General features: G+C 43.3%; 1 protein-coding gene across 7 annotated transcripts in view; it reads left to right on the top strand.

Annotated features, from left to right (window-relative positions):
• The first annotated feature begins 7,188 nt into the window (after positions 1-7,188).
• Positions 7,189-18,730, top strand: part of TENT4A (terminal nucleotidyltransferase 4A) — a 60,565-nt gene continuing 49,023 nt past the window's right edge. For 2 of the 7 annotated variants that reach the window (XM_061449183.1, XM_061449188.1), the window contains exon 1: positions 7,193-8,529. In XM_061449183.1, coding sequence (XP_061305167.1) covers positions 7,706-8,529 — 824 coding nt within the window. In that variant the 5' untranslated portion in view covers positions 7,193-7,705. Of the gene's footprint in view, positions 8,530-18,730 lie in introns of all 7 variants that reach the window. The other 5 variants (XM_061449182.1, XM_061449186.1, XM_061449187.1 and 2 more) reach the window with 4 other exon arrangements.

Raw genomic sequence — 18,730 nt, forward strand, 5'->3', positions numbered from 1 at the left:
AGTTTTACATCAGATGTGTCACAGCTTGTCCTGTATATCTTAGCACTTATTTATCCTGCTTTTTTATAATAGTATCTTGCTCTTCTCGGCAGAAATCTTAGATCTGAAGGAAAGCATTTTAATTGAATATTGCTCCTAGAAGGAAGAATGCATTACTTATGGGTTCTTTTCCTAACAGAAAGTCTAGCTAGATCTGATTTTTTCCTTCCATTTTAGAGCACATGCAAACACACTGTAAGCTGGGATCCCTTCTCTTTGCCAGGATTCACACTGCTGGTTCTGTATGCCCTCAACTGTTCTCTGTGCAACAGTCTGGAGAACGACAACTTGAAAGATGATCCTGGGACCTCCCAGTTTGGAAACATAAGTAAGGGAGGAATCCTGACCAGTTCATTCCCATGATTTTTCATAGAAGTCTCTTTGGCGTCTTCTCTCAACCTGTAATTCAAAGGCAATGATACAATGATGCTGTAAATGGCTTGGGGGGGGGGGGTGGGGGTCTGGGAAGGTAAGAGAATGTCTCCCTCATAGGCTGACCACCCGAGGAGGGGAAAAAAGATGTGTAATTGCTATACGCTTCTATTATATACCACCCAAATATAGAGGTGGTGACCACACTGGGAACGCCAGATCAGTTTTATGATCAATGATTCTATTATATTACAAGTCATTACCATAAAGTACAATGAGACAAGAACCTTAGCCCAAGCCCCCCACCTGATAAACACACAGCAAATACCGGCTCTAAGTAAGGTACGACATGTTGAAACTGTGAGATCAGAAGCAACAAGTTTTGAGAACCAATAAATCAGCATTGTGATGAGTGACTATTAATCCAAAACAATGTATGTTTATCACAGATATGATTAGACATGCTCTGGTCAGATCTGTTGTTATCTCAACCCTTTGTGCCCCACATTGGGTACCAAAAAGAACTGTTGTGGTTTAAACCCAGTTGGCAATTCAGCCACACAGCCCTCGCTCACTCCCCCCCTTCCTCCCGTCACTCCTGGAGGGATGGGGAGGAGAATAAAAAGAATGTCACTGCCATGGGTTGAGATAAGAACAGTCCAGTAACTAAGGTGTAACACAAAACCACTACTACTACCACCAATAATAATAATAATAATAAGGGAAATAAGAAGGGAAGAGAATACAACCGCTCACCACCCGCTGACCGATATTCAGCCTGACCCAAGCAGTGATCTAGCCCTTCCAGGTAACTGCCCCCAGTTTATATACTGGGCATGATGTGCTGTGATATGGAATACCTCTTTGGCTAGTTTAGGTCAGGTGTCCTGTCTCTGCTTCCTCCCGGCTTCTCCTCCTTCCTGGCAGAGCATGAGACTCAGAAAGTCCTTTGTCAGACCAAACACTACTAAGCAGTAACTAAAAACATCGGTGTTATCCGTGCTGTTCCCAGGCTGAAAGTCAAAACCACAGCACTGCACCAGCTACTAAGAAGGAGAAAAATGACTGCTACTGCTGAATCCAGGACATCTTGCTATCACAATTTAATTTATCACAATTTGTTATGACTAAATAAGGTTTTGAGGTAAGATCTAATTGTCTTCAATTAGGTGTTAGTGCTGGCAGCACATTCTCTCTTAAGAAAACTGCCACGTCTTAAAGGCAGAAATTCCTAAACAAACCTTCCAAACCCTGTATCCTTCCAAACTTTCTCTAGATGAGGAACAGAAACAAAATATAACACAATAACAATCTGAAAATTTACATAGACCACCACTGATACAGAACACTTAGTTTTTAGTGACTTAATACATATAATTAAATGTTTTAAGTCACTGAAAACTGTAAAAACTGCTGTATAAGTATTTAACTACTGTGTAGTAAGCCAAGATAAATACTCATAATAAAGAAGAATTTTAAAAGAAATCCCTATTAAAGCCCCAAATATATCAATGGAAAAAGAATGTGGGTATATCAAAGTGACATGCTTATCTTGCTCCTCTTGTAGTACTGCACATCTATACAACGTGTGCAGTGCTGAAAGGTCTCAGAGCATTGACACGCACCCAGCAGCATGAGGCAAGGACCAGACCTGGCTGTCCATGCAGCCTCTCCCCCAAGCTGCTTCCCTGGCTGCAGGCATCACTGAATGGCGTGCGAGCCACCTCCCACGCTCTCTCCATTTATCGCTCAGCTATTTCATACAGGCAGCTAGGGAAGGGTTTTCATGTGTATGAACATGCCTGGCTGGGAGCTGCAGCTGCTCAGCTGTTGATTTATCATCTGTTCAGCTCCTCTGACATAGGGCTGGCAACTCTTGTAGGGGTGGGGAAGGACGGATGGGAAGAGGAGGCGGCTGGTCGTTGACAGCTGTTTCAGCCTCTGCACTTTAATTGGCTCTGAATATGCCTCAACACCCTAAATTTGGCTGATGCTCAGTGTTCATCAGAAGAGGAGACAGAGCAACAGAGGAAGAACTGAAAGATTTAAGGAGGGACAGATAACATGATTTTAGCCTGTTCAGGGTTACCCATGCCAGGCTTTCTTTAATGGGAGGGAGAAGCCATTTTGAAGAAGGTAGAAGCATGTGTTTCCAGAGGACACATATGAAGAATGCCCAAATCATGCCTTGTAAGAACCAGAAACTCCTGTTCTAGTATTCTGCTTGTGTCCCCATTGTGATCAGCTCATTTTCAGAGATGAAAACTGTATCTCCACTCCCCCATCCAGAAATGTATTTACTGACAAAAAATTCACAAGACTGCAGCTAAGGAAAGTCTCTACATCCTCCCCAACACTGTCTCCTGGTGACTAGCACATTCTGAAGGCAACTTGTTAGAGATGCACCTCCCTGGCAGGACAGCCTGTGTCTCACACCCCTTCCAGCTCAAGACTGTGGTTTGTTCAGGTCTTCTCTCTTCCTGCTCCAGCAGACACAAGTCTGGTCAGATACACTGTTGAGCCCTACTCTCTGTGCCTTCTCCATCCATCCCATGTGCTGCAACGGCTATGAGGAAGGAGATCTGGTGACCACAAATGTGGTGATGCGTAAGAGGCTTGCAGCAAGATTGTGGGTGACCAGAATGAAGGTCATATGGGACAAAATCCTGGAGATGTCCTGAAGCATGCGAACTCTTGGAGAACCTGCTGGTCACCTCTCAGCTGCTGTGTCACCCTGGTGGAATCACACCTGAGCCAATTCACAGTTTCAGAGAACAGAACTAAGATTGCATCACACGGGTATGCTGTATTTGCATCTCATCTTTTCCAGGGGTGTAAACCGAGCCACTGAAAAGTATGAGACACTATCTGTCTGTATCTGAGTTAATGAGTTCAGAGAGCTTGTTAAAAAGATAGACTAGCAAGCATTGTGCAACACTGCCCCGCATATATCCCATGTAGGTATTCAACTCAATTGTTATTACTTACTAAACTATCTGAACCATTCACAGAACATGTGCCAGCAGTGTGTCCTTGACATAAAAAGGACGTGGAACTGTTGGAACAAGTCCAGAGGAGGGCCACGAAGATGATCAGGGGACTGGAGCACCTCCCGTATGAAGACAGGCTGCGAAAGTTGGGGCTGTTCAGCCTGGAGAAGAGAAGGCTGCGTGGAGACCTCATAGCAGCCTTCCAGTATCTGAAAGGGGCCTATAAGGATGCTGGGGATATACTCTTCATTAGGGACTGCAGTGATATGACAAAGGGTAACAGGTTAAAACTTAAACAGCAAAACTTTAGATTGGATATAAGGAAGAAGTTCTTTACTGTTAGGGTGGTGAGGCACTGGAATGGGTTGCCCAGGGAAGTTGTGAATGCTCCATCCCTGGCGGTGTTCAAGGCCATGTTGGACAGAGCCTTGGGTGGTATGGTTTAGTGTGAGGTGTCCCTTCCCATGGCAGGGGGTTGGAAGTAGATGATCTTAAGGTCCTTTCCAACCCTAACTATTCTATGATTCTACAATTCTATGATTCTAACTGGAACTGCAGTCATCAGAACATGGAACTGATGTCAAAGTCATCAACTATAAGGTTACCAAAGACTCTGGTACTGTCAGTGTTGCCAAATGAAAGATGTATTTGGCTGAAGCTGAAACTGAAATACAGTCTTCATCCAAGAAGGAGCTGTGGTTGTGTTCTCTGTGACAAGCAGCCACATTAAAACACTTTATAACAGATTAATTAAATGACCTCAGAAGTAATAAGCCTACATGTTTAGTCATTAGTTCTATAACTTCAAAGTTAAATACTGCCTTAAAGAAACTGAAGTGATGAAAAGAGAGTAGACATGAGCATATTGTGTTAATGGTGTGAGACAGTCAACGCTAGTACGAGACATTTTAATATGACATTAATAATCTGAATTAAGCATTTAAACTTCTCCAAGACAAACAAGGCATTGTGTCTCCTGAGGTTAGTATCTTTTCATTATCTGTGCCCTCATAAGTTCATCATTTGGAAGGAAACTCTTTTCAAAAGAAAGCAATTTTTTCTGATGATCAAAACTATATTTGACTTTCAAACTGTCTGAGTCTTACATTCAGTGAGTAGTTTCATTCAGGAAAGGACAACTGAATTAAATTCAACCAGTCTTAAAAAGAAAATGAAAAAAAAAAATCAATCCTTGCAAAGTAAATTCTCACTTACTTTTAGAGGGAAATTGTTACTTTGACAAGATTAGAAATGTGCTTTATTTAGTAAAGATGCTGTAAGAGTAAGAGCTGATGTTAGAAGACATAATTCTTCTTGTCCTTGTGCCACAACAGGCCATTGGGTGTTATTTCTTCATATTACATGTAGTTATGAAGGCAACATTTGTCTCCTTTTCTGCAGAGATAGTTCAGTTACTTGCCGCAAGCTTTGGTGACCACCATAGGATACATGGGGGAACTGGTGTATTAACAAAGCATTGCTTATAGATTTCTTGAAAGAGCCTTTCTTCTTCTCTGTGTTCTTCAGATGTGGACCCCTGAGTAGACTGTGCCCAGAACTTCCATCCCATGGTCTACTACACTCACAAGGTATTTGCTGCCTCGATCCCACAGGAAAAAACTAACAGAGCACCATTGTAGCTTCATAAATTCTTTCTACAGAACGCAGTTTAAGTCGCTGAGAGGCAAGCACTTCTCAGAAGACTGTAGCTACTTCAGGAAACAGCCTGACCCCTTTCAAGACAGCGCTGAGACTGGTGAAAGTGTCAGGAATACTGTGTCTCAGTCAAAGATGCTTTTGAGTTATTGCCTCTTACAAGGCAGCAGTCTCTAGCAGCTAGACCTCAAAATGAAGCTGGAGATAAGCAAAGTGGGAAATCAGGTCCCTTTTGAAAACACTGACTTTTAAAAAATGGCAGCAGGGCAGGGAATGAAATAAAGAAAAGCAGTCATGAATCTGCAGAGCTTGGAATTACCTCCTTAAGATCAGTCCTTGTGTCTTTTTTTTTCCTTTTTTTTTTTTTCTTTTCCCCAAAATACTTATCAGTATTCATTAAGTAACTCAGCAGCTTTAAGATGTGATCTTCACCTGCTGTGTGAAAAAGTCAGAACACAGAACTAAAAAGGTTGAGATCTGGGATCTACAGCCTCCTCAGTACTTCAAAGTGGATATACAGAGTAACCATTCCAAACACCAGCACACCATACCACCTAGCCTTGCAGAAATACTGCTGATCCAAGCCTCTCCTTCCTGAATCCAGGCCATCATAGAGGCAAGAATGCAAAGTATTCAGGGTTAAAAGAAGAAAGACACAGTATAATTCTGTGGTTTATTTCTCATGGCATTTAGATAAAAAGAATGGATTTAAGGGACCTGTTTGTCCCCAAGTTCAGTGAAAAACAAAACAAAAATATCCAACATCCTTCGAGAAGATGAACTGTAAAACCAAGGACTGCTGTCAGTAATTCAAGCAGCTGAAATCTATGCAGGTGATTAATCAAGTCAGAAGGGTGCTTTGATTTCATCAGATGGAAATTTTGGTGAATGTGCTTTTATATGAGACAAGCTTAATGGCTCTTTCATGTGGTTTAGTTTTGGTTACTTTATTGCATACTTTTGTGTTTAATTTGGCTGATAATCCTGGAAAGAGATTTGTTTCTTAACATATGAATGACTTGCTCTAAGTGACTTCCAGTTTCTCTTGCTCCTAAGTCCAAGGGAACAGTTAGAGAAAACAGCTGCATGAAATACAACTGCCCTCTGCTAACAAATAACAGTCCTGCCCTCTTGCCCTCTTTCCAACCCTGTTTTAGTGCCAGCTTTGATCACAAATTAAACTCATTAAAAATGAACTGCTGAAAACTATTACTTTTCTTCCTATATGGTTTTCTGCTGAATTAACAAGTTAAATTGGCTCACCGATAGATATCAGGGAGCAGGGAAAATGAGTAGCAGAATTATGGAGAGCTGGACCTCTCCTCATTTTCTCTGGCAGTAACTTGTTTCATCACCCAAGATGTACCATACAACTGTTGTATAACTGTCTTGTATTTATGGTTCCCTTGACAATATGTACGTACAACTCTAAAGCATGTACTGTATTGAACAGAGTCATGATTCCTTGAACACTGGAGGCTCTGGGGGTACCCTGGGGAGTACTTGATCCATACGGGTGCTGAAGCTGCTCAAAGAAAAGGCCAAATGACAGAATCAGAGAGAGAACAGGTGTGGACATCATTCTGGACAGCTAAACTGACCTTTAGACCACGGGAGAAACACAGCGTATTGGTATTTGATCCAACACAGCCATATGTACTTCACCCAGTCACCACTGCACATCAAAACCACCCAGAGTGAGAGACATCCCTTGGAACAGCGCTGATCCCCCGAGATTCAAGCCCCCCCCCCCCCCCCCCCCCCCCCGTGTATCCAGTGGAAATGTAGCACTTCACAGGGCTTTCCCGGCGCCAGGCAAACGGGAAGGAAAACTTCCCCTCACTCACACACTGTGTGCTGCTCCTGCCGCTCCTGGGCCTCCTCCCAGGGGTCAGCCCTGCCCAGCACCCCAGGCCATTCAGCCCCTTTAGAAGCAGGTCTGTCAATCCCTGCTGCTCATCTCGGTTACTCTTCAGAATTCGCCCTCTTATGTCTGCGGGCACAGGGGTACACCTCTCCAAAGAGCTAGCACTCAGCTCCACAAGCGCTGCCTGCGAAAAACCACGACCAGGGGACGGCTGCTACACCTACTACGAGCAGCGGCCTCCCCCTCTCCTCCCAGCCGGGGCCACCCCGCGCAGGCGCAGCTGGGCACCGAAGCCCCTCCTTCAGCCCCAAAGCTTCCTAACCCTTCCGACGCCTGCCTGGCGCGCATGCGCAAGGGGCGAGCGGGGGGTAGCCGAGGGAAGCCTTCCCGACGTCCTTCCCCCTCTCCGTTGCCGCCGGTCTCACGTCGGGCACCGCGCATGTGCGGTTGCCAGGGCGGCCGTCTCCGGTGAAGGTTTAAAATCCGCGGGGCATGCGCAGTGCCGGTTCTGGCCCTGGTGAGGGGGACGCCACATTGGAACGGCGAGGGGAGCGCTCCGGGCAGGGTACAGTTTGCGCCGCCTTCGCTCCTCCTCAGCCGCTCTCGCCTCCCCCGGCTCTGCCCTCCTCCCCCCGCACGACACATGCCGGTGCTCCCGGGTCGCGTCTAGCGCCGCTGCCGGGCCCGGCGCGCCGAGGCGAGAGAGTGCGCGGCAAGCGGTGAGCGGGCGGCGGCGCGGCGCTCTGGCCGGGCCGTGAGGGTCGGCGGCGGACGGGTGTGGATGGATCCCCGCGTGGCCTGGATCCAGCCCGAGCAGAAAGGCCCCGCGAATGCGCTGTGGATGCAGATCTGGGAGACCTCGCAGGGCGTGGGGGGCCGGGGCGGCGCCAGCTTCCCGCACTACCTCTGCCTTAACTCCCCGGCGCTGGACTCAGCCGCCGCCGCCTCCCCGCCCCGTGGCCACAGCTGCGTGCGGCTCGGCGCGCCCGGCGGCGGTGCCTGCTGCTCCTCTTCCTCGCCTCCTTCGCCTTCGCCTTCTCCGCCGGCGCTGCTAACCGGACTGGTTCCCCCTGCCACCGCCGGCCCCGCGGCGGTCAACGGCGGCGGCGACGGAGGGCGGCGGCTGCAGAAGTCGCCTTCCGTGTCTTCCTCGTCCTCCTGCTCGTCGGTGGAGTCCGGCACCGACAGCCCCGGTTTCTCTTCCTCGGGATCGTGCAGCGGCGGTGGAGGCGGCGGCTCCTCCTCTTCCTCCAGTGGCCCCCGGGCGGCGGCGGTGGCTCCTCCCGGGCTGCTGGGCAGCGGACCCGGACCCGGGGAGTTTTTTAACTTCCACGAGAACAAAGTGAACGGGCACCACCAGCCCCCGCATCTGGCGCGCAGCCCCCACCCGCCGCCGCCGGCTTCTCCCCAGCAGCACCAGTACCACCCGGGCCGTAGGAAACGAGAAAATAAAGCCAGCACGTATGGGATGAATTACCTGCTGTCCGGCAGCCGCGGCGTCGCAATCAACAACTCTCCACACCAGCAGCGGCAGCCGCCTCAGCCGGCACTGCAGAGCCCGGGCACACCCTGGAAGACTAGGAAATACAGCCCCGGCGTGCAGGGGTGAGCAGCCGGGGCCCCTGGGCCTGCTGCAGTCCCAGAGGAATGGGGGTCCTCGGGAGCTTCTCCTACAGCCTTTCCGGGCGTGGGGATGCGTGGGTTGGGGGTCACGCAAACTCCTCAGGAGCCGGCTGTGGCAGCAAGGTTGATGATAGGGGATGGTGGATCACAAAAACGTGTTCTTTCGTAAATGACCTTAGTCTGTGCTGGCTGGGTGGCTCTTGGCCAAAGCAGTGATGCAGGCAGGGCCTGGGAACTCACACATTTGAGGGGTTAGGCCTTGCCTTGTAGTAGCGTGAGAGGTGAAGTTCATGCTACTGTCAAAGGGCACCTTCAATAATTAAAGCAAAAATGGGTGGGGGATGCCTGTCAAAGCTCATGAGGTCAATTCATAGTGTAAGAGGAAAGTGGAAGTCTTCAGAGGAGCGCAAAGAAAAGCCTTCCACTAATTTTTAAATGCCTTTCCTTAGGCTGTAGTAGACTGATTACTTCGGGGAGTGTTAAGAACATCAGTTGAAAGGGGTGTGCCCAGTTCTTGCTGAAATAAGTCTGAAAGTCAATGTGGTCTTAGAACATTTTTGAGGGAAATGGAAAAGGATGGAGCCAGCCCATATATGAGTTGAAATCTTGACTTTCTAAAGCGAACATGTCTAAGAAGCTCATCCTATTCTGTGGCCATAAGTTTCTCATATCAGTAAGTAGTTATTTAGGCTGAGTATTCAGCTTGGTTCAGTCAGTGTGTAGAAGGGACTAAACCTGAAAGAAGCGCCTCTCAGGTGTTCTCTGAGATTTCTTTGTTTCAGCTGTCAAATTTCACTCTGGGGGAAAAGGTTGATCTCCAGTGTTAAAGGTTCATGGAAAAAGTGCATTGATTGACCACAGCAGATTTTTGATGTCATTTCAAAAATAGTGTCTTGGAGCTCCTAAAGTCCAGGACCCTTGCATGCCCATGGAGTAGAGGCAGTGCATATTTGTAGAGGGAAAAAGATAAAGATAACAGGGTATGCTTTCAGAGCTGGAGAAATTAAGTGGGAGATTTAACCTAACGACAGTGTCTTCCCTTTCTGTTCTGGGTGGAACTGTCAGGCACTGAGTATGTCAAAGTTAGCCAAAAGTATTAAAAGATATTTTTTTCAAGTTTGGGGTGGTTTTTTTTGGTTTTTTTTTTTTTTTCTTCAAACTGTAGCCTTTCCTGAGAAGGACAAGACTACTGTGTTTTAATTCCAAACTGACACTGAAAATTAAAATTGCTTACAGAAGGTGTCATACGCTGGGAGCTTTGGGTCCTATGTTAAGATGTATGTTTAAAGTTCCAGTAGTATCTTAAAAAATATTCTGAATGTATTTGTTTTATTTCCATAGAGATGCAGTAGAACACTGAATTAACATTTTAATTTATCTATGTAAGACAAGTCAGTGTAACTGAGGTAGATCTCCAGGCAAGTGGATGAAGGAGTTCCCCAGGTCACCCAGCAGGTCTGGGGATTGAATTTGAGCTCTGCAGGTTCTGTCCTCTAGCTGTAGGCAGTACCACCTATGCCAGTGACATATCCTTATCTTTCATTTTCTGCTCCCACCTTTTTTTCCAGTTGGTTTTCCTTAATAAAGGTTATGTCACCTTTCAAGTGTATAGAGAATCCGTAGACAAGAAAATTGTTTAGCCAGGCTTCAGTTGCACTATTCAGTTCTATTGCTGATGTGTTAATGACAAGTTCTTGGCTAAATATCTTTGAAGGTGAAAGCTGTGTTTCCTGATCTTCTGTCAAGGATCTGTATTCCTGCAGTGAGACCTGACAGTGGGAGTGGGACACTAGCAACTACAGTATCTGTGATTCTGTAGTTCTAGTTTCCGTAGAGTAGCAGGGAGCTAGTGCTGAAGGAGAGCATGGAAGCTGGAACTGTGGACTTATAAATATGAGAAGCAGTTTCTGCTTTAAACATCGAGTTCTGTTACCCAGGGTGAATCTTGGACAAGTGTGTATTCTAAAACAAGCTTCTGTTTGGTGTTAGAGTTGTGTTTTTTTTTTTATTTTTTTTTATTCGTGAAGTACTTGCATGATTGAAATAACAAAAATATTGTCACTGGTGAAGTGGCTGTCTGCCTTCTGCAGTAATTCTTGACTACTGGTGAGTTTAACTTAATTTTCCTGAAACCATATTTGTGTATTACTTGGCTGTTCAAATAAAAATGTACTGAAAAGATGGAGGTGGCAACAGATCCCCGCAGAAGTTTCTTTGGTTCATTTACGTTCCTCATTCATTGCCTGGTCTTGATTGGAACTGTCAGCCCAGTCACTTCCATAACTGTGATGGTCTCTTGACAGAGCACCTTCAGTGGTGGTAAACTGGTGTATGCAACCGTCAAGGGTCTTCATTTGCAGTCTGCTTTGGACATAGATTCTAGTTAGAAGGACTTGATTATAGATGCTCTTATGCTCCTGTGCATGGAAGTTAAAGCTTACTGTGCTATGAATGTTGTTTTCTGCATTTTTTTTCCTAATGATTTTCTACAGCAAGCTGCAATGTCTGAGTGACATGCATTAGCTCACAGTGTTACTGTATTGTCTTTTGGTAATAGACTAAGAAGGGTTATCTCTGTTCACCCTCTCCCAGGCTGCAGTAGTAGTACTTTTGATGAAATGCCTGCATGCTTTGAAATAGTACTGTGCTCTCTCTGCTTTCTTGTTCAGAGGTGGAGATGGTCTGTAGCAGTGCAAGTCATCATTGTTTTTTCAAACACATATTCAGTGGCATTCTGGTGGTAGGTGTGGTGATTTTTAGGAATGCTTTGTGTTGTAAAGGTTGTGCTTTGCTCTTGTGTATGTACTGCATTCGTTTTTTCTGGTGTACTTGTATCCACTAGTGCTTTTACCACCTTCTGACAGCAGCATGCCAGTCTTTGTGTTGTAAAGGAAATTCTCCCTCTCATAAAACTCAAGTGTGAATAGTCTTGCTTGATTATTTATATCCTAAAGCAGAGCTTTAGGATGCCCTGGATTGACCTGTGTATCTCCAGATTTCTGGAAGTAAGGGATGAGGAGAGTGAAACCATATTTTCGACCAGCAGGTCGAAGGAGGTGATCCTGCGCCTCTACTCTGGTCTTGTGAGAACTCACCTGGAGTATTGTGTGCAGTTCTGGTGTCCTCAACATAAAAAGGACATGAAACTGTTGGAACAAGTCCAGAGGAGGTCCACAAGGATGATCAGGGGACTGGAGCACCTCCTGTATGAAGACAGGCTGCGAAAGTTGGGGCTGTTCAGCCTGGAGAAGAGAAGGCTGCATGGAGACCTCCTAGCAGCCTTCCAGTATCTGAAGGGGGCCTATAGGGATGCTGGGGATGGACTCGTCATTAGGGACTGTAATGATAGGACAAGGGGTAACAGGTTAAAACTTAAACAGGGGAAGTTTAGGTTGGATATAAGGAAGAAGTTTTTTACTGTTAGGGTGGTGAGGCACTGGAATGGGTTGCCCAGGGAGGTTGTGAATGCTCCATCCCTGGCGGTCAAGGTTGGACAGAGCCTTGGGTGAGATGGTTTAGTGTGAGGTGTCCCTGCCCATGGCAGGGGGTTGGAAGAAGATGATCTTAAGGTCCTTTCCAACCCTAACTATTCTATGATTCTCTGATTCCACTGCTTCAAGAGAGTGATTAAGATAGCAACAGTGTAAGTTCTTAAATGTCTGGGTTTAGGTTAGGAGTATGGATGACAAAATGATTGGTTTCAGATGCGATGCAGATAAGTGTCCTTTAATATTATGAGGTTCAAACTGTTGTGACTGATGTTCAGAGCTACATGTGCTTTCTTGATAAAGTATCCTGTTGAGAGGTTTTAAACTACATCTGGTATTCTTGGGGTCTGACACTTTTGTTCTTCAAAGTAATACTTTTTGTTTCTGTAATGTAGATATTTTAAATATATGAGTAATTTAAGCATCCAGAGGCTTTAAAAGTGCTGAAATTTTGTTTCAAAATGCTAGTACCACCAAGCTGTTCCAGTTCTTTTTACTAAGGACTCTACTGCTAGGTTTGCATTGGTTGGGTATACAGGTAATAAGGCACTTTTTCTTAAGATGTAGCTAATAGTTTATTAGTAGTATAAAATCATACCTAATTATTCTGCTTCTTAATATGAATTTAACAAAGTAAAGAGGGCATTTTTAACAATACAAGTCTGTTCTGCTTAATACTTTCAACTATATATTCAGATTAATTGTAGATGTTGAATGAGATTAGTGCTAAAATACCTGGCGTATCTGCTTGATACGTTGCAGTGCTGTGCAGAAACAACACAACTGGCTTGTTGGGGCTTATTGTGGACACTAGAAGTGTTATGGTACATTAGTATGGTGCTCTGCCCAGGCTAATTAGCATTGCATGTCCAGAGTTTCGTTTCTGTAACTGTTCGGATGTGGTGGTGTTACTATATTCGTTTATGTTAGTCTATTGTAAGTTTTGTTTATTCCTTCACCTTTTGCTGAAGCGTTTCTTAACTCCAGTTGTACTGGTCTTTTTGCTTTTATGGTACATTGCTAAACTTTGGTAACCAAGGTAAACTTAATTACTGGGTTTTGTACAATGCACTAAAAATGTATTGCATTCAGGACCTTCCATAGCTCTAGTTGCATGTTTGTCAACCCTTGCTGCTTATTATGCTGCTGTCAGAGATGGGCAATGCAAATTAATGTGTAGGGATGCCATGTTGTCAGCCCCTTTTGCAAATTCTGTTGTACTTCGGCTGAGCTGAAAAAATGCAGACTTTGGAAACTCTGTGTAGCCTTTACTGTCTGCACTGGCATGTCTAGCGCATGTAAAGGCTTTAATGGATTTGCAAGGGTGGCATCTTAACTCTTCCCTGTACTTACAGTGCTCTAATACCCTCTAATAAAGAGTCAACACAGTGGGTTACGCTTCATGCGCACCACTGTTAAATCATTAGTGTCTGTTATCTGTGGTGTTAGGTGGATACCTGTAGTGATCTTAATGTGAGGCAAGCAGTGCTGGCAATGTACACTCAATTTTTACTTAATCTGGCTTTAGCACTGGGGCAGAACTAGTCAGTATATACTGTAGTATGCGAGGAGGGTGGGAGTGGTTGCCTGTTAGTCGCAGTAGATTCCTGGAGATGGGCTTGAGAGAGTGTCAGGATGTGGTTGAGTGATTTGTTTTTCATGGCTAAAGTTTGGTACATAGCAGAGTTTGCTGGTAGCTGTTGGATGAATTGTCGAAAGAACAGAACACCTCTTTTTTTGCGGTCAACTAAGTTGAGTGGTGTAGGTAGAGATCAAAGATTCCTTGCAAAATGGATACCTAGCGTAGCATTCGGGGCTGATGCTTTCAGTAATGGAATGAAAATATTGTGGCAGCAGTAGACTTGAGAGGACACATAGTACTAGAGGTCAGAAAGGCTGAGCTACAGTAGTAAAACATTGAGAAGACTTTGCATGACAGGTGCTCACATCTGTGTGTAAAGGAGAGTGGGACATGTTTGGAGCAGTTTAATCCTGACATCAGCTTCGAGGTGCTTTTCACAGTTGTTGGGCTTTGGCAGTAGAGATGATTGGTACTAGGAATATAAACAGCTGTATGGGGTGAGACTATTAGAGGCCAATGCCAAATGTTGGGAGATGAATATATTAATGTGAGCCTATGGTGATATTTCCTGGAATAAGATCTCAGTTTTAAATGATCGATGGTTCTCAGGCTACCTGGGCTACAGGCAGTGCATTGTTCAGCTTGCTATGGATTTTATGTATGAATTTGTCTTGTCTCATCTTGAGCTGGTATGAGCTTCTGAGATCAGCAGTGTACTGTGGCAAGGTGTTCCTCAGTTAAAGTAAGCATTATGTAAAGATCCTTTTTTTTTTTTTTTTTGTCTTGAGGCTGTTACTAAGGTTGTCGTTGCTGCCAGCCATAGGTCTGAGGCAGTCTATGAGTGCCCTTTGCAGCTGACTTGAAAGAGAGAAGGAAAGAGGGAAAAAGTTGAATTGCCTGACACTTGTCTGTTTTCCAGTCTATTTAATGGTTGTTTTTATTGAAGCTGTTTCATGCCTCTAGATGTTTATCACATCTGTATGTTTTTCAGTTCTGTTGTGTCTTTGGGACTTGGATGAATCAGACCTGTGTGTGATAGTGTCCCAGTATTCTTACATCTTGGGCTATCTTGTTCTGTCTTGTACTTTGTTTCCTGATTATTAACATCCCATTTGCCTGTTCTTTTTGGCTACCAAGTATTGAACTGACCTTTTAACAGGATTCTTATTTCAAGATCTTGTTTCTCAGTGTTTAGAGCTGGTGCAGAGCCTGTCATTGCATCTTTGTAAAGACAGAATTTTCTCATGTGCCTCTGTTGTGCTTATATGTATCCTGTCTCAAACTGCCTGCTACTTCATTGTGCAGTCTGTATTTTAATGTCCATTTGCAGTTCTTGAGCTGCCTTATCCTAGGTAACTTTGCAGTATCAGACTTTTCTGCTTTACTCTTTGTTCCCTTGCCAGATCACTTAAGAGGATGCTGACTAGTGTAGGGCAATTTGGGGTTTCACTAGTGACCCTCCTTTAAGACTGAAACTAAGAGTTCTAGCTGCTTGTTTCTGTTTAAAACACTTCTTTAAAGATCTTAATGAAAGTCTTCCCTCTATTCCTATGTAAGCTTATTTTGTTCGTAAGCCTTGGAAATCCAGGTGGATAACGGGATTTCCTTTGTGGTTCACTGATCCTTGGAAATAATTCCAAAGGTTTTCTTTCAGATACTACTTCCATTTACAAAATCTGTGTTGACATCTTGATATAGTCATAACTATTCAAGTGTTGCATTGATTCTACTTTAGGCTAGTTTGACTATTATGGATGTCTTAATGCTTTTAATAAAAAAAAGAAAAGATTACTGCTTCACATTCTTCTGATACAAATGTAGTATTGAGTGAGTGGTGATTTTGGTGAATTCCAAGTTATTAGGAACAGATTTTGTTGTGAAGTATTTTCTACCAAAAATTGGATTTGGGACAAGTTTTCCCTGTATAGGATCAGGGAAACCTCTCTGGTATTAAAAGAAAAAAAAAAAGAAGAAAAACCTCATCAGCGTCTCTTCTGATCATGAAATTCACGTAGCAGGTTTTTGGGCTTTTGAGCTATTTTATCCTTTCTCAAGCACAGCTTTGCATCTTGTTAAGTTGTTCCTCATAATCCTTTTTGATAGCCTTAATCATCCAATCCTCTTTTCCTGCTTTGTACATGACTTTTGGGGTTTCTGAAGACATCTTCTGATGGAATCTTGTGACAAGGTAGCAGTAGATCTGATTAGTGATGCACACTTCTGCCAAACAGCCAGTGTCATACTTTAATCATCTCTGAAACACCTTGTTCTTTTGTTGAAATTCTTAAAATAAGAAGCTTCCTCTTTTATATGTCAAAATGAAGCAGTACTTAAATCCAGGAAAGGCCTTTCCAGCTATTGTTGTCTTGCAGAGATACTGACTTTAATGTGCAGGGTTTGCTGCTTGTGGTCCTTCGATGGATGCGTTTTGAATTAGACTTTGCTGCTTGAGATTATGTAAAGAGCTGCTGCTCCTCTTAAAGGTTTCAGTGGCTAACCTGATGTAACACATACCTGATCTACATGGGCATAATGGGTCTCTCATCACTATTATGTTTGTGCTGTTGCAACCTTTCTGACTTGTCTGGGATGTTAATCACTTGCTATATTTGGGCTTTTGGAAAAGAATAGTATAGAGATAGGAATTTCAGTGTTTAGCGGTTCTATTTATTAGCATAGCAAGCTTGCTGATTCAGTTCCAAGATTTAACATATGGTATGTACCTTCACTGATGCAACAAAATAATTGTGATGTTTTCTTGGTGGTGTGGTAAAGTCCAGCAGCTTAAGTCACAAGTAATGTACAGCTGTTCAGAAGCTTACATAGTGGATCTATTTTGCCGTGATCAATTTGCCATAGATCAGTTTCTTTTCTAGATATTTATAATGCATTTTTTTTCTAAGTACATCCAGCCATTAATAAGGTACTTGGTTGAGTTTTACTGGATTGACGTCTTTAACAAAAATAGTTTTCTTTTTCTCTTCCAGAACGCAAACAAATTTTGTTACTCAGGTCTACAGATTTGCAGTGTAAATCAGTCCAGCAAGCTTTGGTTCTTGAGTGTACGAACTGTCAAAAATGCTTCTAAGAGGTAAAATTTAATTGTAAAAAATTGTAAAATCTACAATTAGGACTGGTTCTGACTTGCAGGAGTGTGGGATAAAGAGAAAGCTTAGAGAGGAAGTAAGAAAAGTATGATTTTTGTGGAAAAGGTACAATGTATTATGAACTACTCTGTTTGTAGTTGAGAACAAAAGTACTCTTTTTTTTCATTCTCTCTTTAGTAGCTGACTTGCAAAGTAGCCTTCATTCTTGTTTGAGTTTAGTATTTAGGGTAGCTACCTGTAAAACATTTCACAGCTCTGGTTTGTAAATTCTATTTTCTTTTACTCTGTCTTTGAGTTTGCTAACTTCCATACAATTACACTGGGGGGGGGGGGGGGAAGATAGTTGTTCTTTGAATTATGTAGTAACATGAGATTGATTTGGTATGACACTACAGTCTGTGAATGTAGTACCATGTTTTCATAGCTTTTCTCATCTGTAAGCCTAGAACATTGCATAAGGCCTAGAGTATTATTACCTGAGTGTTACTGGTGATGAGGAGGACTGGTATAAAAAAATAAAGGTACCTGGTGGGTGCTGTGAGTAGGGTGGGAGGAGAAGAACTGTAAATTCATCTCATTGGACATACTTCTTTTTTTGCTATTTTTGCAGCTGTCTTAAATCTTGGATTATACGGGAAAAAGTCTGTATCTCGGAATATGCTATATTAAATCACGCATATATTCCCCTTGATTTCACTAGACTGTTCCTGAGTTTGACTGTAACACTGATTTCTATTATCAAATGCATTTGATTGTTGTAGTGTAAGATTTCACCTGCGTTTCCCAGATAATGCATTTCAGCTTTGCAGGAGTGTAGGTGAAGGTATAGTTCAACAGATTTCTGAAGTACACACAGTGGCTGCTGGGCCATTCACCATTCAGGTCTTGAGACAGCAAAGTCCTCATACACATTTCGGAGCTCATGCTTCATTGAAAGAACATGTGGTGTTATTTGCAACCTTTATTTCATCAAAGCTTCTGTTGAAAAGCTGTTTATGCCTCCCTGTTTCTTTGCCTCCCAGTTTCTTTACCTCACCCACATGCTTCAACTCTGGCATCTGTTTCCTTTTATAAGGATTCTTGTCTGATGTGTTGGACTTTTCAGTCAGAAACATATTCTATTCTAGTCTAGTCTTTTTATTTTAATCATATTCTTTACTTACTAGAATGTTTTTAAAAAGAGTAAGTTGTTCCATGTAAATGATGCATTCTTCTGTATGTTCCTTCAGAATAAATGTGCTTAGTAGTGTAGATGTGATTAAGAAAAGAAACAGGATGCTAGTTTAAGAGATTAAAATTTCTACAGCTTTTCATTCACCTAGTTGATGCTGTTTGATAATTTCATTTCGCTGCATTTAAGTTAGCCCTTGAAGTAACAAGTCAATGTTATATATGGTAATAGTTACAGATCCACTAAATGATGAGAGTAGATGATCCTCTTTCCTAGAAATGTGTCTTTAAGGAAAGGCATTACAAAAATTTGAGACTGTCTCCTGAGTATTATTTTAACCTGAAGACTGAAAGTGTGTTTGCCTTTCCTGAAACAGTAAAAGGGATGAACTTTTTGGTAAACAGAAGGTGTCAATTCTCTTGCATAGTTCAGCCTGTAAGCCGCAAATGTTTGCTGTGCTTTCTAGTAATAGTATAAAGTGAACAACAGGTTCCTTCAGGCTGTTAAAATTGGCAAGCTGAATAACATAGCAAATATTAGTAGCCTCTCTTCTGCATCCTTGTGTTCTAAACTTTTCCACCTTGTGTTAAAAGGACAGTTGTATCTCCAAGTGTTTCTGTAAGTATAGTGAAACTGCCATGTGAAAAACACCATTAAAATGCCTGGTTTTGCTAGGCAAGTAGCATAATAGGCATAAAATGTGATAGAAGATAGGTAGGTGCTGGGGTGCTGTTGACAGCCCAAATTCTTTAACAGTCAGAAGGAGGCTGAGAAAATTGACCTGTGCTATATGTTGAAAGAAGTTATATTTTTTTTAAACAAAGAGTTAAGGTGT

Source organism: Pezoporus flaviventris, unplaced genomic scaffold (assembly GCF_033815535.1).
Source record: "Pezoporus flaviventris isolate CSIRO_AGI_PZ_B2104156 unplaced genomic scaffold, CSIRO_AGI_Pfla_v1 ptg000007l, whole genome shotgun sequence".
NCBI classification, from domain to species: Eukaryota; Metazoa; Chordata; class Aves; order Psittaciformes; family Psittacidae; genus Pezoporus; species Pezoporus flaviventris.